Raw genomic sequence first — 27,320 nt, forward strand, 5'->3', positions numbered from 1 at the left:
GCTGGCGGGGGACAGCCTTCGGGCCGTTGCTGTCCCTTCCAAGCCCGGCGCCTACGGGAGCCAAAGCGGCCTAGCGAAAATCGCGTCTTGTTTGGGCCCGAGAGGCCCAGGTGGGCGGCTGGGCAGCGCCCGGCTGGTGCCAGCCCCCTGCCCCTTCGCGGCCTGCGCCTCGAACCTGGGGCTGCAGGCTTCCGGTTACCTGGGTCCCGAGCCCGTTTTCTGGCCTGCTGGGGGCTGGTCGGCCTTTCCGATCCCCTCACCCCGTGGGCCCCCCCGAAGTAGAGACCCTGTGCTCCGTGCGGGGGCGAAGACCTCAGGGGACGTCCCCGGAGCCTGGGAGCAGAGACGTGTCCCAGTGAAGAGCCGCCTAATTGAAACGGTGATTGATGACATCAAGGGGCCCCCAGGACACTAGCTCTGCAGAAAAGGGGCCTGTGTGGCCTACGGAGGCCTGAACTTTCCACGTCTCCCTCCAGACAGTCTATCACCGAGCAAGACTCACACATACCTGCAAGCGATATCTAGGGGAAAGGGCGCTGTTTCATTAAGAGATGAAAAATGTTCCGTTGCTTCATTATGGAAATGAAGATTTGGGGCTACGTCCCCAGCCTCGTCGTTTAGGCCTAAGAAGAGCTTCTGTACAGATTCAGACTCTGTTTCTCGTGTCCTGTGTAGTCGCGTGCTGCGTAACTACTCCGATGGGTGACGGATCACATACACGGAGCTGGTCCCCTAAGGCTATAATGTGTGTCCCTCCTGTCCCTTTTCTATGTGTGGATACACCAATGCTTGCCACTGTGCTACAGATGCCTGCAGTGTGCAGTACAGTAATGTGCTGCACAGATTTGTAGCCTAGGGGCAACAGAGTACACCGTGCAGCCCAAGTGTATACGGCTGTGCCATCTAGGTTTGTGAGTGCACTCTGTGATGCTCCCACATTGGTGACATTGCCTCACGACACATTCTTCAGAATGTTAAGCAACGCATGACTGTGCTTTTCTGTCTCTGGAAAAACATCCGAGCTCTTGACATTTTTCACAAGTTGTAAAATAACGTTTTGCAAGCCAAGTTGCACCATTAGGTTTGCACTCATGACAAAGACTCATTTTCACGTCCCTCTTGTCAGCTGTTCACTAGGGATGTATGTTCATCTCATCCATGGTAGAGCATCACATCTATGCCATTGCTTTCTTGGCACTTGTCCCTGTAGGAGTTCATGTTCAGTGTGACAAAGAGATAAGTTCTGCTTGGTCACAGACATTGAGTTTCCCCATTTGTGGAGTGGAACCCCACCTGGTGCAAATGCATGGGGAACATATAGAATCTTACCAAAACCATCTTGGGCAGGAAAAGGAAATGTCCTAGATGCCAGAGTGCAAGGACAACCCAGAGTTAGATGTTCAAATAGTGCGGCAGCTGAGCAGTTCAGGACTTCAGAACTAGTGCCGGCTTCACAAGTGGGAGCTGGGGTTTTAGGCAATGGCATAGGCCTGTGCAGAACTCCCTGTGTAGATTCTGTACCCCCAAAAGGCATGGTCATCATGTCTGCACAGCTGGTACCAGAAAGCTCTGTCACCCAGCCAGAGGGAGTGGCTGAGCAGCTACCTGCTGGCCCAGGGCCATGTGTGGGTGGACTCACGCTGGAGAAAGGAGAGCCAGGGCCTTGGGCCATCTGCGTGCTGCCCACCCTGCTGGTTCCCTGAACTGTGGGGTGAGCCTGGAAGCTGGGCTGAGGTGAGGAGCTCAGCACTCTGGATCTCCAAGGGGAACACAGCATGGATGAGCTGTGAAGACAGGCACACAACAGGATGTCTCCGGGATGGGAGATGGTTGAATCAGTCCCGCTCAGGGAACTGTTGGAAAGAGGCTGTGGCGGTGTTAGGGACCCCTAGGCCAGGAGGCCAGATGATGACTTGGTTTGTCAAAGGCCTGTTACTGGCCAGGTGTGATTGTTTAAAAAACCGTTTATCTTAGAGTTTTAGTTTTATAAAGAGCTTTCCTCTTCAGGAGAACATACCGTGATGTGGGTGTCTCAGAGCTGGCACTATGAGCGAGTTTCGCATTCACCACGACGTCAATGAGCTGCTCAGCCTGTTGCGCGTGCATGGCGGGGATGGGGCCGAGGTCTACATTGACCTGCTGCAGAAGAACAGGACCCCGTATGTCACCACCACTGTCTCTGCTCACAGTGCCAAGGTGAGTGCACGTCCCTGGTGAGGGGTGCAGCGTGAGCTCTGGTCTCCGGGCAGCCTCAGCGGTGCCACGGATGATGACACATAGCAGTGTAGAAAGCTTCTTGTGGGCCAAGCGTGTGCTCACCTCTGATCTTCTGACTCCTGGTGGCTCTTACCACTCACTCTGCTCTGAGAATAAATGGAGGCCTGAGAGAGAGCTGGGTCCAAACCCTGACTCCTGCTGATACCTTCCCCTGTGGCCCCTGAACGAGAAGAAAGATTCTTGACATTCACATTCCTGTGAATAAAAAGAAAAACAACTGGAATCCTCTGTGCTGGGTGGGATGGCTTACTCCTGTAATTCCAGTACTTTGGGAGGCAGAGTAGAGAGGATTGCTTGAGCTCAGGGGTTTAAGACCAGCCTGGCAACTTGGTAAGACCCTATTTCTACAATAAATTTTAAAAATTAGCCATGCGTGGTGGTGGCATCTGTAGTTTCAGCTACTTGGAAGGCTAAGGTGGAAGGATCGCCTGAGCCCAATAGGTCATGGCTGCGGTGGCTGTGAGTGTGCCATGGCACTCCAGCCTGAGCAACAAAGTGAGACTCCAACTCAAAAAAAAAAAAAAATTGGCCGGGCATGATGGTGTACGCCTGTAGTTCCAGCTACTTGGAAGACTGAGGCAAAAGGATCACCTAAGCCATGAACTCACATGAGCCAGGACTTTTTTTTTTTTGTGAGTTGGAGTCTCTGTTGCCCAGCCTGGAGTGTACAGTGGTGTGCTCACGGCTACTGCAGCCTTGACCTGCTGGGCTCAGGTTTGGGTTTTGAACCGCTGGGCTCAGGAAATCCTCTCTCCTCTGCCTCTCAAAGTACTGGGATTACAAGTGTGAGCCACCGCTCCTGGCCTGAAATCTATTAAAACACACACACACACCCCACAAAGCTTAAGTATTCAAATAGCTTAACAATGGCACAAAGATAATTACATAAATTAGCTGAGTGGACTAGAGAGTTTAGGGACACATGCAATTCTATTCAATTTGTTGTAAGGGGAACCTTATAAACCACTGAGGAAAGCATGACCCCTGAGCCTGTCATAATAATGAATAGAGAGGGAATAGAGTTGAATGTGTAAAATGAATGCAGAAGCTAATAAGATACTGTTATGATGTGATCTAAGGCATAAGAAGATAAAAGGGGAGAAACCATCATGGGAGACACAGACAGGTTAATGCGATGTTTGGGTGAGTTTTCTTGGTTTATGTCAGAGATACATGGTTATTTAGTGTACCAAATTTAACTCTATTTTAGTTTTTCTGTTTAATTTTCTTGAAGGTTTTTTTTAAGTGCTTGATTAATTATTGTCATTAAATCACTTATGTTTGTGCTTTTGAGGTTAAAATCGCAGAGTTTTCTCGTACTCCGGAAGACTTCCTAAAGAAATATGATGAACTGAAATCTAAAAATACAAGGAACCTTGACCCACTGGTGTACCTGTTGTCGAAGCTCACAGAAGACAAAGAGGTGGGTGCCTGTTCCCGCCATGGACACTGCTCCCAGCCGGGAAACACTGGGAAGAGCAATATCTGAGTGTGTCTGAAGGATGATTGTGGTGGTGTCCTTGGTGGCATCTGTGTGTTGGTGAGGTGACTCCCCCTGCTCACTCTGCACCCCCTCACTGGTCTGCTCTCCCTTGCCTCAAGCCAGGAACACTTTGAGGTCATGTAGGAGTACACTTTTTGGTAGATCAGATACAACGGACATATAAACATGAAGAACATCAACAGACCTGTGGGGTCTGGGCACTTTACTTTCCAGTGTGTGGTGGTGGCGTTCTGACTGTGTCACCTGCCACTTTGATGTTGGGAGAAGTATGTTTTGAGGTAGAGGAGCAGAGTGGTGACGGGGGTCCCTGCTCCCCTGCTGCAGGTGAAACGATGCGACCAGGAGCTTGTTGGCACCAGCGCTAGGACAGGTCAGGAGATGGGTGGAAAGCTTGTGCTGCTGGGGAGGAGGTTTGGGATTGGCTTGAAGACGGCTGTAGGGGTTCCTCCCCTGTGTCTTAGAAACATGGCAGGTGGTACCACATGGCGTGAGTGTCTGGAGACTAGACTTAAAGGGCAAGCAGGGCACCCTTCCCCTCACTGTCACGTGTGGTTGTTTGGGTGAGGAAAGGAGGAAGAAGTTGGCTTTGCCTTGAGGTGCACAGACCTGCTGTGGTGTGAATGTGCGATTTTGCATGTTTTCAGACTCTGCAGTATTTACAGCAGAATGCAAGAGAAAGAGCTGAGCTTACAGCCACTGTGGTGGGCAGCAGTGCCACTAACTTCAACGTTCCCACCACAGCCTCCAAGATCTCCATGCAGGAGCTTGAAGAGCTGAGGAAGCAGCTTGGCAGTGTGGCCACAGGCTCCACGTTGCAGCAGGTATGGTCCACGTTTATCTGCTGGCGCCCATGCCTCTGCCATGCTGGGCGCCCACTGGATGGGCACGTCTCTCTGTCAGTTATTGAAAATGAGTCTCAATTTAAAGAGGCTGAGGCTTAATGCTTGATTATGAAACAAGTCTGTGGGGTTAGTTTTTAAATCAAGAATTCTGGGCCACACGAATTAAAAGATCACGACAGTAAAGTTCTCCTTTTCCTAGGGAAGTGAGGTTCCCCTGCTGCAAGGCAGCCAAGTGAATCTGAGTCCACAGAAATCCTGATTTTCTCTTTCCTCCTTTCACTTTTGACAGTTTCCAAGAAGGTTATGCTTTTTAGATGACTGCTTTTTTTCCCTTTTTTTTTTTGAATTGGAGTCTGTCGCCCAGGCCGGAGCGCAGCAGCACGGCCACCCCAGCCTGGACCTGCTGGGCTCCGGCGATCCTTCCGCCTCAGCCTTCCAAGTAGCCGGAACTACAGGCGCATGCTACCATGCCCAGCTAATTTTTGATTTCTTGTAAAGATGGGGTCTCACCAAGTTGCCCAGGCTGGTCTCGAACCTGTGGGCTCAGGCAATCCACTTGCCTCAGCCACCCAAAGCACTCGGATTACAGAGTGAACCACTGATCCCGGCCCAGGTTATTGTTATATTTTCTTTTCTGTTTTTGTTATATTTTCAAAATGATCACTTCTGTAGATTCTCTTCCTTCTATGCCTACTATTTGTCTGTGGTCTTGATATATTTTTTTTTTTTTGAGTTGTAGTCTCACTCTGTCGCCCAGGCTAGAGTGCAGTGGCACTCATGGCCACTGCAGCCTCAACCTACTGGGCTCAGGTGATCCCTCCACCTCTACCTCTTCCAAGTAGCTGGAACTATAGGCATGCACCACCATGCCTGGCTGATTTTTTGATTTATCATAGAGACGAGGTCTCGCCATGTTGCTCAGGCTGGTCTTGAACCCCTTGAGCTCAGGCCATCCTCTCGCCTCCACCTCCTAAAGTGGTAGGAGTATAGGCTTGAGCCACCATGCCTGGCCTGGTCTTGGTTTTATCTCTTGCCCTGTCTTGTCCCTTTGTGACCCCCAAACCCCTCTTTAGAATCATGTCCCTGAGGCATCCTCGTCTCACTTGTGCATGTGACACAGCTGATGCTTGCCAGGTGTGTTATGTGTGCCAGGAGCAGTGTTGAACCTCTGTCCTCATCTCAGGCCTCACACCACTCTTTCCAGGTGACACCTGAAACTGAGACTCACTGTTAAGTGCAGAGACAGTTTGCACCTACTCCTAGCCCTGACCACCCCTGGGTGGAAGTCAACGCTCCTGAAAGCTGGACTGGCCCAGTCTGACCTAGTCCAACTCTGCTCAAAACCAGTCCTTCTTGGCTCTGAGGGGAGGTTTCCTATCTGTTGCTGAAGCTTGTCTTCACCCAACAAGTTGTGTTTAGACTTAGCGGCCACCAGGAAAAACCAATTCAGGTTCTTCATAGAGTGTTCTCATCCAAAGCACCCACTCTTTGTCAAGGCACAACCTCTTCCCTCTTGGTTCCCACCGCTGGTACTCATGATATGCCAGAGGGTCCTGCACTGGACTGAGAGCCCAGAGAGAAAAGGGCTGGGGCGTCCTGTCTCTTGTTTCCTAGCCCCTTTCATTGTGATAGGCATGTAGAAGAGCGTTTCATTTCTACACTATTGACTCTTCACATGGGTTAGGTGATTGATTTCTACGCCAGAAATATGCTTATTTCTAAGGATGTGTTAGCTCAGTGTTTACATTAAACTATAACTTTCTGATTTTGTTTTTAAATATATCCTCGCTAGTCTCTGGAACTTACAAGAAAGATGCTTCGAGACAAACAGAACAAGAAGAATTCAGGCCAGCCACTCCCTGTCTTCCCAGTGTGGGTATATGAGAGACCAACGCTGCTTGGGGATTTCCTGGTTGGCTCGGGCTTAGGCACAGACACAACTCTGCCTATAGGTATGTGACGTGCTTGCTTCTAGCCCCAGGACCTCATAACACTATTGCTTGCCTGCTGCTGCCCTGGTACCAAGGTCTGCAGGAGTGTGGGTGTGGCCAGACCCTCCCCCAGGCCTGTCCTCTCTCAGGTTTCCGGTTCTGGTTTAGCAGGCATGACCGCTCGCCAGGAACTTCGTCGGGCTCTCCTCCCGTCCCTCTGGTCAGAGCCACCGGGCAGGCTGCGTCTGGTCCCTTCCAGGCCCCACGTTCTCGGGCTCTGGTGCAGACTTGCAGGCACCACAGTCATGTGGTCACGTTTTTCTGAGCAGCTATTTATATGTATACTCCTCATAGATTCTGCTATAACAGTGCTCTCAGAGGCCTCTTAAGAGTAGTGTGTCTTGTAAACAAAATGTAAATGAGGCATGAGGTCCTCTCAGGACAGGTTGCTGAAGATCTAGGGTGTGTTCCTCTGTCACAATCCATGTCTTTTTAGATTGAACAATGAGATTTCACAATGAAGGACTTGGCATACCATACCTGTAGCGTCTTGACTACTGCTATCAGCCCTAGCGCAAGAGGAAGTGTGGAGTGCAGTTTACATTACCACAGCACACATTCTGTGTGGCATAAGAACAGAGGTTGACTGTCACCAAAACCCTGGGGAACTGTCTTATGAAATCCCATGGTTTTTCTCCCATCCCCAAGCTAACATAACCCTGTTGTGAGTTAATGAAAAGGTATAGAAAATAGTCTGCTTTGTGGCCGGGTGCCATGGCTCATGCCTATAATCCCAGCACTTTAGGAGGCCGAGATGAGAGGATTGCCTGACTCCATGGGTTCAAGACCAGCCTGGACAACTTGGCGGGACCTCATCTCTACCATAAAATTTTAAAAAGTAACTGGGCATGGTGGCGTGTACCTGTAGTTCCAGTAACTTGGAAAGCTGAGATGGAAGGATTACCTGAGCCCAGCAGGTCAAGGCTGCAGTGGCTGTGAGTGTGCCATTGCACTCCAGTCTGGGCGACAGAGTGAGACTCCAACTCAAAAAAATAAGAAAAAAAGAAAACAATCTACTTTGTGCAGTGTGTTTTCGGCAGTAATACAATCTGTTCAAACTCAGGGAGACAGGTGTTCCCTTGGCTAAATTCAGTTGCAGGCTAGGCAGGGAACCAGGGTGCAAGGCAGAGGCCCCATAGCCGGGGGCTGGAGTGTCTTGGAGGTGCTTAGGCACCGTGTCTTCTGGGTCTACCCACAGGTGTTGGCAGGCTTGAGATCCTAGGGTCTGTGTCAGCAAAGCTCCCTTTGCATTGGACAGTACCAAAGACGTTTTCCCCAGAAGAGCACTAGGAAGGAGTGTGATTATTGCGGCTACAGATGACGTTTTCTGGGCAGGGCACTTGTGTTATGTGAATGAAGTTTCCAGACCCCACAAGGGACCTGACTTGGAGCCTTTAGGGCAGCGACGGGCATCTGAGAGTTCCTGGCGATGCCTTGGCAGGTACCAGAGAAGGAAGTACAGAACCCTGACAACTGGCCCATGATGGAGCCAGGCAGGGATGACTTTTTGGAACAAGACATGCACAGTGATGTTTTCTATAGGAAACCTCCCCCTCATTTTTCCCCATTGGGAAAGGCTTGTACAAAAGAGGAAAATGCCATCCTGTAATGCAGCAACACCTCAAAAGAGCTCTGGAAACATGGGGAAGGGTTTGAAGCAAGTGTGTGCTGCAGGTCCCAGAGGTGGCACTGGTATCCTGCCTCCCTGTGTCTTTACTGGCTCCATCCCTGAGTGCCACCTGTGCAGACCTGAGCACAGAGCTCGCCCTCAGCATCTGTGCGGGGCCCATTCAGCCCCTTACCTCACAGTCTTGTCAGTGCCATATCACAGAACCTCATGTGACCTTGGGCTGGCATTCCCTGAAAAACACCATCTGGGGTCATTTGAGACGTGGAGAAAGCCGTGAGAACGAAGTGGCCACCGCTCCTGCCGTTGTCCTGTTGTGCCTCTGCCACACACAGTGTTAGCTATGCTCTTGCCCATCATCTGATACAGGCGTCCTACACCTCAGCCCTCTGGCTTCCCCCATCCACTATCCTGTGCACACCCAGACCCCCATGGTCAGTGCAGTGGTCCGTGGCCCTCCCATCACTTCCACCTGGTAGAGCCTCAGTCTGGAGCCCACACCTTCTCTGGCGTGCAGGCATGGTGGGACAGGTGGATATCCCTCAGCCACGTCTCAGGTCTCCGTTGGTTTGCCAGTCCTGCGGCAGCACCTGGCCTTGGGGCTCTTGTGACCTTCTCCCGTTACCTCTCCCTCCTAGTCCCTCTGTCGACTCCTGCCTCCTCCTCTACAGCGGGTCATCTGGTTTGGTCGTGGGTCTGCTTCCTTGTCCTCTCTTCCCAGGTGCTCTTGTCTGTCCCGATGCTGCCTAGCACACCCCTGCCCCGGGGACCAGGCTCACCGTGTGCCTGCGTCCTCAGCTGGACAGCAGGGCTTGCCTTGCTGCCTCACCGCGCCTGTCACCCCTGCCTGCCAACGGCTGTTGGGCGTGGAAGTGTGGCTAGTGTGGCTGAGGAACAGGTTCTTTTCCAAATTAACCTGGCCCTCGTGGCCAGTGGGCCCATGTTGGGGGCGCGGATCTGATCTTCTGTGCTGCCTTCTGTGGGTCACTCAGTCATGGGCAGAGCCATCTCAGTGTCAGGCCTCTGTCCTGCCTGAGTCTCTCTGGGGATATCCCCCACAGCCATGGCTGAGCGGTGGAGAGCCTGTTGGGTCAGCCAGCTGGTACCCTCTCGCCTTCAGCCTCCCCACCCCAGCCAGTCCCCACACTCCGGCCAGATGTGCCACCATTTCCCCCCCTTGGGCGTGTGTGTGTTGCATCCCCTTTCCCTGGAAGACTCGCTAACTCCCAGTTCCTTTAAAGCTCAGTCTAGAGGTCTGACAGCACCCACCTCAGGTTTCTCATTCTCTCTGGTCACTCGTAGCACAGCATGCAGGGCTGTTGGTCTCCGTTTTCACTTGCTGCCTTTTCCCCATGCTGGCTCAGAGGAGCCACTTGGCAAACCGTTGTGTGAGCAAACATAGTCACAGGTCATGTTCTTGGGCGTTTAGCTGAAGATGAGGATGTGGAAGCTGGGTGAGGTGAGGGTCCCACACCCAGAGTGGGAGGCCAGCTCAGCTCACCCCTCACCCCTGCCACGAGGGCTTCTCCCCAAGAATCACATTAGCCACGGGTCTCATGGCCACGGGTAAGATGAAGCTAAAGAGCCAGAGGCAGTTCCTGGAGGATAGCCCTGCCATTGAAGAAGCGCCAAGCCAGACCTCACCACTTCCGAAACGACTAAGTTGGAGTTTCGGTGTTACAGGTGGTCCCAAGAAGGCCGCTGGAGTAATGGAAAGAAATAGAACTTGACTTCACAAGTGTGGCTCTGAATTGCACGTGAGGCATTGCTGCAGGACTGGAAGCTGGAGACCTGTTGCACCTGTGCTCCAGTCCTGGAGGCTGACTGTCAGGACAGTTCCTCCCCAGCAGGTGTGCGGAACCAGAAGTGTGTCCTGTGGAGCCTTCTTGAGCCTCCAGACCCTGGTTTTGGTGGGACAGTTTCATCAAGCTGCCTTCCCCTGGTGCCATCTCCCAGCCCCACACATGGCCTGTCCATGGCTGCATATCAAGGGCAGAGACCCAGGGACCCACCCTGGGCTGTGAGGGGTTTGGTTATAAGGAAGCCACACTGTGTGTTCTGCAGCCATCTCTCTCAGTGTGTGATAGCAGTGGTCATTTTCTTAAGGCTTGGGTGATAGCTTTTCAAAGACAGCTTCCTTTCATCCCAAAGTAACCCAGACTTACCAAGTAGTAATTATGGGTGTTGAAAGTAGAGCTGACAGCCAGATGCAATGATTTCTGTCTGTAATCCCAGCACTTTGGTAGACTAAGGTGAGAGAATTGCTTGAGACCAGGAGTTCAAGACTAGCCTGGGCAACATAGCAAGACCTCCTCTCTAGAAATGAGATGAGATGAGATGAAGAGATGAGATGAAATGAGATGAGATGATGAGATGAGATGAAATGAAATGAGATGATATGAAGTGAAATGATGAAATGAAATGAAATGAAGCCGGGCTTGGTGGCTCAGCCTGTAATCCCACACCTTTGGGAGGCTGAGGTGAGTGGATTGCCTGAGCCCGTGGGTTCGAGACCCGCCTGGGCAACTTGACGAGACTTCATCTCTACAATAAATCAAAAAATCAGCTGGGCGTGGTCACGCATGCCTGTAATTCCGGCTTCTTGGAAGGCTGAGGCGAAAGGATCGCCGGAGCCCAGCAGGTCGAGGCTGCGGTGGCCAGAAGTGGCCACTGCACTCCAGTCTGGGTGAGAGAGTGAGACTCCAACTCAAAAAAAAAAGAAAAAGAAATGAAATGATGCAGTGAAATGATGCAATGAAATGAGATGATGAGATGAAATGAGATGATATGAAGTGAAATGATGAAATGAAACGAAATGATGAGATGATAGAATGAAGTGAGATGAGATGATGAGATGGGATGAAATGACATGAGATGAAATGAAGTGAGAGGAGATGAGATGAAATGATGAGATGAGATGAAAAGATGAAACGATGAAATGAAATGAAGAAATGACATGAAATGATGAGATGAGACGAAGTGAGATGATGAAATGAGATGAGGTGAGGAGGTAAGATGAAGAAATGAGATAAAATGAGATGAGATGAAGTGAAATGAGATGATATGAAGTGAAATGATGAAATGAAATGAAATGATGTGATGAGATGATGCAATGAGATGAGATGAGATGATGAAATGAGATGGTGGTGTGGCACATGCCTGTAGTCCCAGGTACATGGAAGGCTGTGGCAGAAGGATCACCTGAGTCCGGGAGCTTGAAGCTGCAGTGAGCTGTTACTGGTGCCACTGCACTGCTGCCTGAGTGTCAGAGTGAGACCCTAGCTCAAAAAAAGAAAGTATAGCTGATGTTGGAATTGCTTTCTAAACTCCTAATGTTATCTTTTAAAATGTCAGGCTTAGCCGGGCTCGATGGCTCAGCCTGTAATCCCACGTCTCGGGAGGAGGCTGAGGTGAGTGGATTGCCTGAGCCCGTGGGTTCGAGACCCGCCTGGTCAACTTGGCGAGACCTCATCTCCACAATAAATCAAAAAATTAGCCGGGCCTGGTAGTGCACGCCTGTAGTTCCAGCTACTTGGAAGGCTGAGGTGGAAGGATGGCCTGAACCCAGCAGGTTGAGGCTGTGGTGGATGTGAGCATGCCACTGCCCTCCAGCCTGGGCAACAGAATGAGAGACTCCTACTCAAAAAAAAAAAAAAAATGTCAGGTATTTATTTGAGTATAGTAGAGCCCAGTGTGTGGTAAGACCCTGACAGTGCCCAGGGCCACTGTTCCTCCCAGGCCAGCCCTGTCGTGTGGTGTTGGCAGTCTCAGCCTCTGTTCCCAGCGGAATCAGTTAAAGCTAAGAGCAATGACTTACTTTTATATCCATAAACATTTGAGGGTGTTATAAATAAGGAAATGAGCGAATGTGGCTATGACCAGCAGACAAGGTCACTAGGAGGCCTGCGGGGTCCATGTGGGTGAGGCACTGTGAAGCCCCAGCACATGTCTGTGCCCTGCAGGGACGCTGCCACTGGCCTCCCAGGAGTCAGCTGTGGTGGAGGACCTGCTGTATGTGCTGGTGGGTGTGGACGGCAGGTACATCACTGCCCAGCCCCTGACTGGGAGGCAGAGCCGGACCTTTCTAGTAGACCCCAACCTGGACCTGTCCATCAGGGAGCTGGTGACCAGGATCCTCCCCGTGGCTGCCAGCTACTCCACTGTGACCAGGTAGGTGGGTGCCAGGCTCTGCCTTCACCTTGTCAGCCCTGGTTTCTTCCTAATGGCTGAAGAGACACTGGCGTCCCCTTCTAAAGAGAGTCTCTGCCTTGACGACGACTCAGGTTTGTGCCTGACTCGGTCTTGAAAACCTGTGAGTCACCATCTGGTGTTCTGACTCATCTCCTCTCAGTTCCCCTCTGGGATGAGTGAGTCATTTGCTTCCTGTTTAAAGATGGGAATTGGACTGGGCATGGTGGCTCACACCTGTAATCCCAGCACTTTTGGGAGGCGGAGGTGAGAGAATTGTCTGAGTGCCTGAGCCCATGGGTTCGAGACCAGTCTGGGCAGCTTGGCAAAACCTCATCTCTACAATAAATCAAAAAATTAGCCAGGCTTGGTGGCTCAGCCTGTAATCCCACGCCTTTGGGAGGCTGAGGTGAGTGGATTGCCTGAGCCCGCGGGTTCGAGACCCACCTGGGCAACTTGGCGAGACCTCATCTCTACAATAAATCAAAAATTAGCCAGGCGTGGTAGTGCACGCCTGTAGTTCCAGCTACTTGGAAGGCTGAGTGAAAGGATTGCCTGAGTCCAGCAGGTCGAGACTGTCGTGGCTGTGACCGTGCTACTGCACTCCAGCCTGGGCGACAGTGACACTCCGGCTCAAAAAAAAAAAAGATGGGACTTGGAATATTTGACCTTTTATCTGAAAACATAGCTCTCACCTTTTTGAGGGAGTTTGAGCCATCTTTCCTCACAGGTTCATCGAAGAGAAGTCTTCCTTCGAGTATGGGCAGGTGAACCACGCCCTGGCAGCTGCCATGCGCACCCTGGTGAAGGAATACCTAATTCTGGTCACTCAGCTGGAGCAGCTGCATAGGCAAGGCCTCCTGTCACTACAGAAGCTCTGGTTCTACATCCAGCCAGCCATGCGCACCCTGGACATCTTGGCCTCCCTTGGTATGCACCTGCCTGGGTGAGCAGAGTGGTAGCGGGGATCTCACAGCTGCAGGGCCTGGTGTCCATGGAGTGGCTACCTGGCCCAGGGTACTGTACTGGCCACCCCATTTATTCTTTGTTTTTGTTTTTGAGTTGGAGTCTCACTCTGTCGCCCAGGCTGGAGGGCAGTGGCACACTCCCGGCCACCGCAGCCTCGACCTGCTGGGCTCCGGCGATCCTTCCGCCTCAGCCTTCCAAGTAGCTGGAACTACAGGCACGCACTACCATGCCCGGCTAGCTTTTGATTTACCGTAGAGATGAGGTCTTGCCAAGTTGCCCAGGCGAGTCTTGAACCCGTGGGCTCAGGCAATCCACTCACCTCGGCCTCCCAAAGGCGCGGGATTAAAGGCTGAGCCACCGAGCCCGGCCCCCGTTTATTCTTTCAGATGCCAGGCTCGTGAGGTCAAAACTCGTATTGCTTCATGTTTTATTAATTTGCAGGAGGCAGGCTCTAGAAGCTTTTGTCGATAGGCTTTAATTAGCAGCTACAACTTTGTAGCTTGTGTGTCTCCCAAAAAGAGGGCCCTGCCTCGGGAAGTAAGTTGGGGATGGAGAGGCTGCCCCCGTCTCTCTCTGAGGCTGGGTGTGTGCAGGGGCTTCCGTCTCAGCAGTGACCTCCTTCTCCTCCCTGCAGCCACCTCCGTGGACAAAGGTGAGTGTCTGGGAGGGTCAACGCTGAGCCTGCTCCACGACAGGAGCTTCAACTACACAGGGGACAACCAGGCGCAGGAGCTGTGCTTGTACCTGACCAAGGCGGCCAGCACACCCTACTTTGAGGTTCTGGAGAAGTGGATCTATAGGGGCATCATCCATGACCCCTACAGGTAGGACTCTGCACAGTCCACAGGGACATGCGTGTGTGTGTGCTGCTGCCCCTCCCAGGGAAGGCCCACAGGCGCCTGTGTGGCCACCCGCCATGCGCCACAGGTAGGGAATGTGCAGTGGCTGTTTTTGACCTTACGCTGTCGTGACGGACATTAAAGTCGCCTGAATCTGGTGCTCAGACTTCCTGGGTGTGTGGCCTTTCTGGTCTGCTGAAGTCCGTGGCTCCTCCTTACTGAGATGCATTTAAATGCATGAAGCAAGATGTGTCAGTTCACGGAGAATTCCATTGTACTGAGATATATTTGTCAAAACTTTTTGAGTTGGCGTCTCACTCCGTCACCCAGGCTGGAGTGCAGTGGCCACTCCCGGCCACCACGGCCTCGACCTGCTGGGCTCAGGCGATCCTTCCGCCTCAGCCTTCCAAGTAGCTGGGACTACAGGCGTGCGCTACCACGCCCGGCTAATTTTTGATTTATTGAGAGACGAGGGCTCACCAAGTTGCCCAGGCTGGTCTCAAACCCGTGGGTTCAGGCATTCCTCTCGCCTCCGCCTCCCAGAATGCCAGGATTACAGGCTTGAGCCACCGTGTCCATCCGTTTTATCTTTTTATTTTTATTTTTTTGAATTGGAGTCTCACTCTGTCGCCCAGACTGGAGTGCAGTGGCCGCTCCTGGCCACCGCAGCCTCGATCTGCTGGGCTCCAGCGATCCTTCCGCCTTAGCCTTCTGAGTAGCCGGAATTACAGGCACGCTCTACCACGCCCCACTAATTTTTTTGATTTTATTGCAGAGATGAGGTCTCGCCTGCCTAGGCGGGTCTTGAGCCCGCAGGCTTGGGTAATCCACTCACCTCAGCCTCCCAAAGGCGCGGGATTACAGGCTGAGCCACCGAGCCCAGCTCTTTTTTTCTTTTTTTCTTTTTTTTGAGTCAGGGTCTCTCATACAAGCTGGAGTATAGTAGCACGCTCATAACTCATTGCAGCCTCCACCTCCTGATCTCAGGCCATCCTTCTGCCTCAGCCTCCCAAATAGCTGGGACTACAGGTGCGAATCACCATGCCCAGTTAATTTTTAGATTTTGTTGTGGAGACAAGGTCTCATTATGTTGCCTAGGTTGATTTTGAACTTCTGGGCCCAAGCAGTTCTCTCATTTCAGCCTCCAAAATGCTAGGATTATAGATCTGAGCCACTGTACCTGACCAGAACATTTTAAAAATGCACATTTGTGGCCAGGCATGATGGCTCACACCTATAATTCCAGCACTTTGGGAGGCTGAGGTGAGAGGATTGCCTGAACCTGCCGGTTCAAGACCAGCCTGGGCAACTTGGCAAGACCTCATTCTACAATTAAAAAAAAAAGAATTAGCTGGGCTCAGTGGCTCAGCCTGTGATCCCGCGCCTTTGGGAGGCTGAGGTGAGTGGATTGCCTGAGCCCGTGGGTTCGAGACCTGCCTGGGCAACTTGGCAAGACCTCATCTCTACAATAAATCAAAAATTAGCTGAGCGTGGTAGCACACGCCTGTAATTTCAGCTACTTGGAAGGCTGAGGTGGAAGGATCGCCTGAGCCCAGCAGGTCAAGGCTGCGGTGACCGAGAGCATGCCACTGCCCTCCAGCCTGGGTGACAGAGTAAGACTCCAAATCAAAAAATACATATATATATACATTTGAGATCTAGAAGTATTTTTTTCTTGAGTAATGGAACGAACACAGTGTGCTGTGATAGGCCTAAGAAGGAATGCAGCTTCACACCTGCTTCAAGTGTTATTTTGTTGCCTGTGTTCCTGATGGAAAAAAATGCTAAATTCTAGTAAGAAGTAATGAAAATAAAGATAAATTAGTTTCCCATTCAGATCTCTGGCCCCTAGATTCTCTCTGAGCTCCGGGTTAGATGTCCTGCTAAAGTGAGGTTTTAACTCAACATTGGAGAAGTAACTCTGGTAAGGTAGGCTTAGTGGAAAGTTTTAGGAAGTGTTTCTGCCTCTGTAAATATCCCTGTAGCTCTGCCAGGCTTGCTGTGCTATCCTGGGGAAGCACCTCAGCTGCATAAGTCACGAAAGACGCCCTCACTTCCCCGATCTGAAGTGCCCCTATGGTTTCAGTGAGTTCATGGTTGAAGAGCATGAGCTGCGGAAGGAGAAGATCCAGGAGGATTACAACGACAAGTACTGGGACCAGCGCTACACCATTGTCCAGCAGCAGATCCCGTCCTTCCTGCAGAAGATGGCCGACAAGATCCTCAGCACAGGTGCACGTGCATGTGCGGCAAGCAAGGAGATGGGGCGCTGGAGGCCTGCAGCCTGATTGTTCTTCCTGGAGTCTGTGTCTCATTCTGCTGGGCACCCAAGATTGCATGCCCACCAGAGCACAGGGCTGCAGGTCACAACTGGTCCTTTAGCCTGGGCTGCACTGAGGCTGAGGAGTTGCTCTTCTGGTGTCAGGTGATTCCTGGACACTGGTCAGAAAAGTTTTGTCTCTTGATCCTAGGAGGTTTTCTCACAGGTGCCTTCTCTTTGTTTTTTCTGAAACTTTGTTACCACTATAGGAAAGGCTACAAGTAGTAAAGACATGCCTGCTGGGCCAGCAGTGTTTTTGTCACCTTCACACAGGTTAGGACTTGGTTAGACTGGTCAATGATAGAGGGATTCCACCCATTGGTTCTGAGAGCTGGGCTCTCATGGAAGGGTTGGGAGATGATTAGCAATCTGGTTCTCATGAGGCACTTTTTTTTTTTTTAAACGAGACCATCATGTTGCCTGGGCTGATCTCAAACTCCTGGGCTCAAGCAATCCTCCCATCTCAGCCTCCCAAAGTGCTGGGATTACAAGCAAGAGCCATGATACCTGACCTCTCTGACCTCATGAGGCCTTATTGGAGTTATTTCTGTGCCTCTGATGAGAAGATTCCAGATATAAAGAGCCACAATAGTTCATCATAGCTACTCCTTCAGTCTGTAGTAGTTGACCGTGTGTTTCTCTACCTGGGGTAAAGTGAGTTCATAGGACTGCCTTGTGCTGTCTGCTGTGTTCAGTCTACAGCCTCGTGTCTAGATGGAGGCCCCAGGCCTGAGGTTTGCCATGTGTACAATGACGTTTCTGCGATCTCCTTTCAGGAAAGTATCTGAATGTGGTCAGAGAGTGTGGCCACGACGTTACCTGCCCAGTGGCTAAAGAAATCATCTACACGTTAAAAGAGCGTGCGTACATGGAACAAATTGAGAAGGCGTTTAACTATGCTAGCAAAGTGCTGCTGGACTTCCTGATGGAGGAGAAGGAGCTGGTGGCACACCTGAGGTTGTTCTTAGCTCTGTCCCTTAGTGAAGTGTGTGGAACTGTGGGATGTGGGGCTGAGATGGGAGTGACTTCTGGTGAACCTGTCTTACCTCTGTAAGAGTAGGCATGCTGCGGGTCATCTCCAGCCTGAGGGCCTAGCACACTTGCACTGGGTAGCATCTTTCCCGGTCACTTTGTCCAGGCGTTCCAGCTCCCCACCCTGACCCTGCCTGGAGTGCATCACCACCACCTCCCGCAGCTTCTTGCTGCCAGCACCTCCTCCTGCCACAGCCTGACACGGAGGTCCCTGGTGTCCCTGCCTGAGAGCCACTGGGCTCATTCCGACCTGGTGGTTGTGGTGCTGTGCTGGCGGGTGTGGGATTGTGCTCACCTCCCCCTCTCTGGCGCAGGTCCATCAAGCGCTACTTCCTGATGGACCAGGGGGACTTCTTTGTGCACTTCATGGACCTCACTGAGGAGGAGCTCCGGAAGCCGGTGGAGGACATCACGCCTCCCCGCCTGGAAGCCCTGCTGGAGCTGGCGCTCCGCATGAGCACCGCCAACATGGACCCCTTCAAGGACGACCTCAAGGTGGGTGGGGGCCGCCAGGGGCTGCACTCTGCTGGAGAGGGTGCCACCCGAGGAAGGCGTGGGACACAGTCACAGCAGAAACTAGCCTGTCTAGTGTTCCTCCGCACCAGGGCACGTGGTTACGGGCTTGGCTTTCCTTCACTCCTTCAGTGTGCTGCTGAGTTCAGTTTGCCAGTTATTCCTGAGGATTTTTGCCCCTGCGTTCATGAGGGGTGTTGGCCTAAGGTTTCCTTGCAGTGTCCTGTCTGGTTGTGGCATTGGTGTTGTGGTGGCCTGTAGAGTGGGTCTGAAAGTGTCCCTGCTCTTCAGCTTTTGGATGAGTTTCAGGAGTGGTGTCAGGTCTTCTCTAAATGTTTCGCAGGATCACCAGGAGCCATCTGGTTCTGGGCTAGTCTGTGTTGTGAGGTTTTTTTATTTTTTGTCTTTTGGGGTTTTTTTTTTTTAGTTAGAGTCTCACTCTGTCATCCAGGCTGGAGTGCAGTGGCACACTCACAGCCACCCCAGCGTCGACTTGCTGGGCTCCAGCAATCCTTCTGCCTGAGCCTTCCAAGTAGCCGGAACTATAGGCGCGTGCTACCGTGCCCGGCTTTTTTTTTTTTGTTTATTGTAGATATGAGGTCTCCCCAAGTTGCCTGGGCTGGTCTTGAACCTGCAGGCTCAGGCAATCCACTCGCCTCGGCCTCCCAAAGTGCTGGATGACAAACTGAGCCACTGAGCCCAGACTGTGTTGGGAGGTTTTGACTGCTGACTTTCGCCTTGCTGGCCATGGGTCTGCTCAGTTCTCTTTTCTGGAATCAGCCTTGGTGGCTTGGGCGTTTGCTTCCCACCTCACTTGGGTGTCCATGGTTGGTGCACAGCTCACAATATTCTTTTATAACCCTTTCTATTTCTGTGAAGTGGCTAGTAATGGAGATAAAACTTTGTCAATTCTCTTGATCTTTTCAAAGAACCAGTTTTAAAAAAAAATTTTTTTTATTTTGAAGATGTGGGTACAATTCAGGGTTAAGTGTATAAATATTCATTATGCAGGTACCCTTGTTGATGAGGCATGCCCCCCCACAACAACTTTTGATTTAGTTGATTTTCTCTATTGTTTTTCTGTTCGCGGTTTTATCTCTTCTCTAATCTTTGTCATTTCCTTCTGTCTGCTGGTTTTGGGTCTAGTTTGCTCTTCTTTTTCTAGTTTCTTAAGTTGTAAAGGTAAGTTATTGATCTGAGATTGGCCTTCTTGTTTGACATGGCATTTGCAGTTGTAAACTTCCCTCTCAGGACTGATTTGGTTGCCTCCCTAAGTTTTGGCATGCTGTGTTTTCATTTTTGGTTATCTCAAGGTATTTTTTGATTCCCTTATGATTTCTTTTTTGATTCATCAGTTGTTGATATTTAATTTCCACCTACTTGTTAATTTTCCAGTTTTTCTTCTGTTACTTATTTCTAAATTTATCTCATTGTGATCAGAGAATGTGTGAATGTATGATTTTTGGTGTTGTGAAATTCACTGAGACTTATTTTGTGGCCTCAACATATATCCTAAAGAATGTTCCATATGCGCTTGGGAAGAATGTGTGTTCTGCTGCTGTTCTGGGAGTGTTCTGTAGATGTGTGGTTGGGTGTATTTATTGTATTGCTCAAATCTTCTCTTTGTTTCCTGACTTCTATCTATTATAGAAAGTGGGGTACTGTTGTTGTATAACTGTATTCTTGTAATTTTGTTCATTCTTGCTTCTGCTATTTTGGGGTCTATTGTTAGGCACCAGAGTATTTTCATAGACTACATTCCTAGTAGAGAAATTGTTGGGTCAAAATATATAGCCCTTGGACCACTAGACAGATCTTACTAGAATTTAGTCATAGGACACTAGGCTGCACAGCTTGGAGGCTGTTGTCTGCACACTTGCAAATTTCCCCTTTGCTACTCTGATGGGCAGGAAAACTTTTATTAGATGTTCTCTTCTGTTTTAGGTGATGGTGAGTGTTTTTTGCCTGTCAGGTGTTTGTTTCTTCTTTTATCCTCTGTCCTTCATTTTATGTCATGTCATAGACTTACTTTATTATTTTATCTATTCATGTATTTAATTAGAGGTAGAGTCTTGCTCTGTCACCCAGGCTGGAGTACAGTGGTGCGTTCATGGCTCTCTGCGGCCTCTAACTCCTGGGCTCAAGTGATTCAGCCACCTCAGCCTCTTGAGTAGCTGGGATTAGATGCATGTACTACCATGCCTGGCATGTTGTAGATTTATGGGAAACTCTGTCACACTCTGACACTCTGTGTAGTTGGCATTTAAAAAGTATTTGAATAATTAATATGTGGACAGTATTATTTACTTATATTTATTATATCTTTCATTATATATGCCATATTTTTCAACCTGTGCCTGGTGCTTATTGTGGTAAAAAGGTTCAGTCTTAAGGGATTCAGTTTCTCTGACTGTCCCCTGTGCTTTTTCGTTTATACTACCCACAGCAGCAGGAGCATTTAAAAAGTAATTCATCTGTATTTATTTTCTGTTTGCATAGGAAGTGGTTTAATCTTGAATTAGGATTTGTCAGTAGATGTTTGGGTTTTTTTTTAAGTCAGCCTCCAATATTTACAATAATTTAGGCTGAGTGCGGTGGCTCACACCTGTAATCCCAGCACTTGGGGAGGCAGAGGCAAGAGGATTGCCCAGGGGTTCGAGACCAGCCTGGGCAACTTGGCAAGACCTCATCACTGTTATCAGTTAAATAAAAAATGTAGTTGGGTGTGGTGGAGCATGCCTATAGTTCCAGCTACTTGCAAAGCTGAGGCAGGAGGATTGCCTGAGTCCAGCAGGTCAAGGCTGCAGTCGTCATGAGTGTGCCACCGCACTCCAGCCTGAGCAGCAGAGCGAGACTCTGACTCAGCGGCACCAACAACACAATCAGGATTCAGAGAAATGTATGTCAAAACTGGAGTTGTTTTTCCAGCTCACGAATCAGGGATGGTGAGGATCAGGACTTGTCTTCTGGCTGTTGCTGTAAGAAATGGCACTTTATTTTTTCCCCCAAGATTGACCTGATGCCTCACGACCTAATCACTCAGCTCTTGCGCGTTCTGGCTATCGAGACCAAGCAGGAGAAGGCGATGACCCAGGCTGATCCCACTGAGCTCACGCTGAGCGGCCTGGAGGCCTTCTCCTTCGACTACATCGTCAAGTGGCCCCTTTCTCTGATAATCAGCAGGTGAGGAGTTGGCCACTTAGCGGCACTTTCTGGCAACATGTTCAGGTGTGGAGGAAGCAGACCTGACAGAGGGCGGGGGCTCTCCCTAGCCACCCGGGGCCCGTGCAGACTGGTGAGCGTGGCTGGCTGCATCCATGCTGGCGTCTGATGCCTGCAGCCACGTCCGTGTCTGAGAGTCCCGTGTGCCCGTCTTTTGCAGGAAGGCCCTCACTCGCTATCAGATGCTCTTCAGGCACATGTTTTATTGCAAGCATGTGGAGCGGCAGCTCTGCAATATCTGGATCAGCAACAAGACCGCCAAGCAGCACGCGCTGCCCTCTGCAAAGTGGTGCGTCCTGCCCTCTGTGATCCCTCCAAGCAGGACAGTTTTGCTTTTTATCCTTTTAGAAGAGTGATTTGAAAGCTCACGTCTGTAGCTTTTAGATCCATGACACTTTGGTGTTCATGCCTCGGGGCAGCGCCATAGTGCTTTCCACTCCTCAGGGGATACTAGCTCTGCCCTTGCGTCCTCGCTGCACCCTGTGGTTACCACACGGGTGTGAAAACTGCCCAGGTCTGTCTGCAGGACACAGTCCCTCCACCCCAGGGCTGAGAGCGTGTGTTCCCTCCTCCCAGGCACATGGAGCCACATCATACTGGGGACCCAGAGGTATTGTGTGACTGGTCTGAGGCACTAGGTAGTGTTTGAAGAAAGGGTTGATGGCAGAATGTCTTAGGAATCCGTCTTGATAAGAAGGCACAAAATATAGGATCCACTGGGTGGTCTTGTCCCCACTGGGGGCTGCTTACTGGCTCTGAGGGGTTCCATTAACCGAGGAACCTGTTTCCGAATCTCCGTCGTCAGGCTGGTTGGTATTGCCCTCACAGGATACAGGGAGATGGATGGTGACAAGTCCTGCTGGGCAGGATGTTCGCCTGACCTTTCCAGAGCAGGGCGTGGAGTCTCCAGGCCCTGCGTGGGTGAGCATGCCCCAGCACTGAGGCATGCTTCTTCACTGGTGCCATTCGTGTGTGTGACCAAGCAGTCTCTGAGTTACAAGAGCAGCAGTTATGAGGGCCCAGTGTGCTCAGAGAAAGCAGTCGTACCTTCTGGACATCGTTGAGATCCCGGCATGGTGTCATGTCCTCTGTGACTGTCCTTCTTGCCACTCAGGTTTGCCGGGGCCTTCACTCTGCGACAGCGAATGCTCAACTTTGTTCAGAATATTCAGTACTACATGATGTTTGAAGTGATGGAACCAACCTGGCACATCCTGGAGAAAAACCTGAAATCTGTGAGTTTTCGTTCATTGGATCATGACATTTAAGAGGCTCTTTTCCAACCTGGGTGTGTTTCACAAAACGATCTTTAGAGTGCCAGGTGCTGGCTGGTGTCAGGGGTCAAGCTGCAGGGACACTGCCCCGCAGCTCCACTGCCCTCTGCTAGAGAGAAGTTACTAGGGCCTTGGCCACGCCTGAGAAGGAGGAGCCCCGCTCCTCTGTGGTTTCCTTCCACGTGATCATTGCGAGGGAGACGGAGAGGGGGATAAGAGAGAGAAAGGGAGGCAGACAGGGAGGGAATGGGGTTGGAGGGGAGAGAGACATGGAGTGAGAGGGAGGGAAGGAAGAGACAGGGAGGGAGGGAGGGAGGGGAGTTGGGGGGGGAGAGGGAGGGAAAGAGAGAAAGACAGGGAGGGAGGAGTGCAGGTTTGGCAGAGACGGGAAGAAGGGATGGGAGAGACAGCCAAGGGGGGGGGAGAGACAGACAGGGAGGGAGCAGGGTAGTCGGGAGAGAAGCAAGGGGGGTAGGGAGAGGGAGGCAGAGGAGAGGAGGGGGGAGTGAGCGAGGTGGAGGGGGAGACAGGAGGAAGGGGGGGAGAGAGAGACAGGCAGGGAGGCTCGGGGTTGGGGGAAAGAGGGAGACTGGAGGGGGACAGACAAGAAGGGAGAGGGAGCAGGGTGGAGGAGGGAGAGTGGGCTCTCCTGTGGGCCAGCTGCACCGGAACCAGCGTTAGACAGGCGAGTGTGGACTCACTCTGAGCCCCTTCCCCTCCAGGGGGCTCTGTGGGATTCACAGCCCCTCCCACACTGCACTTCCCAGGCAGCAGCCAGGAGCTCAGCAGCCAAGTTTGGAAGCAGAAAGTAGCCAGTAGTCGTATTTTCTTCCAGCTTCTTGCCTTTAAGAACTAAAGACTTGGACCTCGGGGGGATGTTCAGTATTCTTTTAGTGACATTTCGAGGTTTTTCCCTAAAAGACCATAGGCCCATCTAAAAGATGGAAATGTGTAAACAGAAGAGTATGAAGCCAAAATAGAATGCCACACCCATGTGGCCTATCTACCAGTGAACACTTTCTGAAGAGGCCGCTCAGTGCCGTTGCAGCAGTGCTAAGTCTCAGCCTTTTCTCCACAGGCTTCCAACATCGACGATGTCCTTGGCCACCACACAAGCTTCCTGGACAACTGCCTGAAGGACTGCATGCTGACCAACCCAGAACTGCTGAAGGTCTTCTCCAAGCTCATGTCTGTGTGCGTCATGTTCACCAATTGCATGCAGGTGCGTGCCAGTGCAGGCAGGTCCAGACAGGTGTGGGTAGGTGATGGCCAGTGTAAATGGATATAGACAGGTCTGGATATGGGTGAAGCAGGTGAGGGCAGGTGTGGACAGGTACAGACGGGTGTGGATGGGTGTGGATGGGTGAGGCTGGTGTGAGCAGTTGTGTGCAAGCAGGTGACAGTAGGTGAGACAGGTGAAGGCAGATGTGGGCATCCAGGCTGCTGCTGCACGCAGTCCTTTTCCACCTTCTGCCTTGAGCTCTGTCAAGGAGCCCACTGTTTTCTGAATGTTTCCAGAACTTTTGGGTCTTCCTGTCCAGGTCATTCCTTCCTTGTGCACCTGCCCTGGCACTGTGGTCAGGGCTCAGTCCTTGGGGCTAGTTTCTGTCGCGGGTCTTTTCTGAACGCCCTTGCATTCTCTTTCCTCACACCATGAGTCATTCAATTCAGTGAAGTATCTGTATGCAGTCATCCCAAGCAGTTGCCCAAAAACAGTGACATCTGGTGGCAGAAGAGGTACTGTGGTAGTTCACTGGACTTGAGGGTGCTGGAGGGGTTTGAGGGGTTAGCTCTGCAGACAGTACTGTGCGGACGGTGAGGACATGGTGAGTAGAAAGGTGAGGGCGGCAAGAGGGCTGTGAGCCTGTTGCTTTGATACTCAGGAGCCCCGTTGGAATCTCAAACGGGGAAGCACTGGGAAAACAGTCTTTGTAAAGCAGCCAGTCACTGTGGGAGGTAGACCTGGAATCTGTCAGCACAGCACTCCCTTGTGACTTCACCTGCAGGCACCAGCTGTGCAGGGAGTCTGTGCCCCTGCAGGGACTTGGGTGTTTTCTGCAGAGCCTTGTGGTTGTAACTAACAGAGCGTTTTTGTTTGTTTGTTTGTTTGTTTGTTTGTTTTATGACTGTCCCCTAGAAATTTACACAGAGCATGAAATTAGATGGTGAGCTGGGCCGGCAAGCGCTAGAGCACGGTGCAATGCTGGGGCTGCCCCCGGGGGCTGAACGGGCTGAGGACTGGGCCCGGAAGGAGTTCACAAGGAAGGTGCGTAGCCTCCAGGGCTGGCCAGAAAGAGGCTCTTCCTTCTGACTGATGTGACAGTGTGAGCATCGCAGCACTTGGGGAAAGCCAACCTTCTACCCGCTTTTGTTTCTGTCTCCCCTTTGGCTGACAAAAAGGCTTAAAATTAGGCTCCAAGCACAGCTACAAGAATTTTCCTTTTTAACTCTCTGATTCTGACTTCAGCCTGCTGGGCTTGCTGGGCTTGAGGGTGTGACCACAGTGATCTCTAAAATGAGTGTTGTGTCGGGGAGCCTGGGACACCTGGGGCAGGTATGGGGGAGCCTGGAAGGCCCCAGGATGGGTGTAGAGAGGCCTGAGACATCCCATGGTAGGTGGGAGGCCCTAGGACAGGGGTGGGGGAGCCTGGAACACTTCATGTTAAGTTAGCCTGGGACACCCCGTGGTGGGTGGGGGTTAGCTTGGGGTACCCCAGAGCTGTAGGGGAGCCTGAGAAACCCCAAGGTGGGTGTAGGGGAGTCTGGGAGACCCCACGACTGGGATGGGACACCCTGTGGCAGGTGTGGGGGATCCTGGAATGCCCCAGGGTGTGTGTCGGCGAGGTCGACACATGCTGCTGTTACTGACTAGAGCCTGCCCTGAATGAGAACCAGCAGGTTCTCAGCAGACACAAACAAGATGTGTCCTGATGTGGCCTCACAGTACCAGCTCCAGCCTGATATGATGGGGACAGGGTGTGCCTTCCGGGTTCCCACACTGGGGCTGGCAAAGAAGAGCTGTGCTGAGAGTGCTTGAGGGCCAGAAGCAAGGGACAGTGAGAGACAGGGATCGTCCCCCTCGCTGAGAAATGTCCAGGGGAAAGCTTGGCATGAGCTTGGACATCCAACCTACAGTGAGAGAGCTGGAGGGGCGACCCATGGGGTCTGAGCCTCCACCTCTTCATCTGTCCGTGGGGCCTGTGATTCCCCACGTGCCAAACCTTGGTGTCAGGAACATTTTAGGATGTGGAGATGCTGTAGAACCCATTTCTTCTGCTTAAGAAGGGAAGACGAAATGAGCCTGCTGGGAGGGCCACGATGGGACTGGGGCAGCACAAAGCCGGGAGGGCAGCAGCTTATGCTTCTGGCTCTGTTCTAGTACCTGGCTGAGCACACAGACGCTCCTCAACTGGCGTCTAGCTTCGAGGCCACCATCACCAAGTTTGATAAGAATTTTTCGGCCCACTTGCTTGACCTTCTGGCCCGACTGAGCATCTACAGCACCAGCGACTGTGAGCATGGCATGGCCAGCGTCATCTCCAGGTGAGTCTGTGGCCACCTGCTGTGTTCCCTCTGTGGCTGCCGCACTGTGCCCAGCACTCCCAGGGACTCCACGCTCGGCCCACCAGCTGTCGTCCACTCTTCGGTCTTGGCTGCACTGAGCCCTTGACAGGGTGTGTGAGGAGGGCCAGTTCTCAGGTGTGCGGGCCTTGGCCACTCATCTCCTGGTGCCACCGCTAGTCACACACCACTCCCTGAAGGCAGGGTGCGAGTGGGTCGGGGTGCTTACGGTGTGGCCACATGTGTGAGCATGTGTGGCAGGCCACCCTGGCCTTCCCTGGGGCATGATGTCTGTACATCTGTGCTGCCAGGTGGCCATGGCTGCTCCACCAGCACCCCACGGTTGCAGGTGTTCTCTGAGGCTGGGCTGGGCCTGAGTCGACCTCATGCATGCTGCACTACCCACCTAAAAGGAAGGCAGCCGGCCAGCAGGGATTGGGCAGGGGATTTGCCCACCAGTTGGGTGGAATGCGGCCCCAGCTTCCAACCAGGAAGGGATGCTGTCGTGGGGAAGGTGCCGCACCATTTGTGCCTTGGGACCAACGGGTGCCCTGTGCTCCACCTGCACAGATCTGATTCCTAAGCAGGGGATTCTAAGGCTGCCCCACACTGAGAATCTCTGCGAGGTGCCCAGTCCCTAGCACCTCAGGCCCCGTTGCCAGGCAGTTGCCTCATTGCCAGCACCCAGAGGTTGAGAAAAGAAACCTGCGTCTGCACCCTGCAGACCAGTGTTGAGCTGGATCCACATCTGCTGAAATACCCGTTACAAGTGCGCACCACCTCCCCACCTGCCAGGCCTGTTGCCAACCCTTTCCCCATGGGAACGGGGCCACCTAGCACGCACCCAGGGGAGGTGCGTGTGCCCGTGGCATCTTCGCTCCCTCCAAGGGGTCCTCACCTCTGCTCTCCTTCTACACAGGCTTGACTTCAATGGCTTCTACACGGAGCGCCTGGAGCGCCTGTCTGCAGAGAGGAGCCAGAAGGCCACACCCCAAGCGCCGGCCCCCCGGGGGCCCCCGGCCCCCACACATAGGGTCATGGTCACCACACAGTGAGCCCTTGCCATGACTGGAAGGGTGTGATGGGGCTGCCAGTTGTTGGGGGGAGTTCGTTCAGAACTTTCAGATCAGATATTCCTGAAATAAATTGTCCTGTGTGTTA

The 27,320-nt window shown here is 51.9% G+C and overlaps 2 protein-coding genes across 4 annotated transcripts in view; one reads left to right on the forward strand and one right to left on the reverse strand.

Annotated features, from left to right (window-relative positions):
- ZNF511 (zinc finger protein 511) overlaps positions 1–1,338 on the reverse strand; it is a 5,778-nt gene extending 4,440 nt beyond the window's left edge. The window contains exons 1-2 of the mRNA XM_008052684.1: positions 1,330–1,338; positions 200–333 (exon numbers count right to left, since the gene is read on the reverse strand). Of these exons, the coding sequence (XP_008050875.1) occupies positions 200–333; positions 1,330–1,338 (143 nt within the window). The remainder of the gene's footprint in view (positions 1–199; positions 334–1,329) is intronic.
- TUBGCP2 (tubulin gamma complex associated protein 2) lies at positions 90–27,320 on the forward strand. 3 transcript variants are annotated; one of them, XM_008052680.1, is made up of 18 exons: positions 90–379; positions 2,008–2,196; positions 3,572–3,700; positions 4,426–4,602; positions 6,416–6,575; positions 12,204–12,411; positions 13,160–13,359; positions 14,033–14,222; positions 16,324–16,469; positions 17,334–17,514; positions 17,904–18,084; positions 21,113–21,285; positions 21,485–21,613; positions 22,439–22,559; positions 23,677–23,820; positions 24,736–24,864; positions 25,978–26,141; positions 27,079–27,320. In XM_008052680.1, the coding sequence occupies exons 2-18, from the start codon at positions 2,047–2,049 to the stop codon at positions 27,212–27,214; spliced, it is 2,718 nt and encodes a 905-aa protein (XP_008050871.1). In that variant the 5' UTR covers positions 90–379; positions 2,008–2,046; the 3' UTR covers positions 27,215–27,320. The 3 variants fall into 3 exon arrangements, with proteins under 3 accessions (XP_008050871.1, XP_008050872.1, XP_008050873.1); XM_008052681.1 differs by having other exon boundaries at positions 23,677–23,769; XM_008052682.1 differs by lacking the exons at positions 90–379; positions 2,008–2,196 and having other exon boundaries at positions 3,617–3,700; positions 4,523–4,602.

Source organism: Carlito syrichta, unplaced genomic scaffold, assembly GCF_000164805.1.
Source record: "Carlito syrichta isolate Samal-C Ts95f unplaced genomic scaffold, Tarsius_syrichta-2.0.1 Scaffold287284, whole genome shotgun sequence".
Classification (NCBI taxonomy): Eukaryota; Metazoa; Chordata; class Mammalia; order Primates; family Tarsiidae; genus Carlito; species Carlito syrichta.

Excerpts from the sequence above, each read along its gene's own strand:
- TUBGCP2 (XM_008052680.1), top strand. The coding sequence starts at position 2,047 with ATGAGCGAGTTTCGCATTCACCACGACGTCAATGAGCTGCTCAGCCTG. Across the intron at positions 12,412-13,159 it reads AGCTACTCCACTGTGACCAG|GTTCATCGAAGAGAAGTCTT; the intron begins GTAGGTGGGTGC and ends CTTTCCTCACAG. Across the intron at positions 13,360-14,032 it reads GGACATCTTGGCCTCCCTTG|CCACCTCCGTGGACAAAGGT; the intron begins GTATGCACCTGC and ends TCCTCCCTGCAG.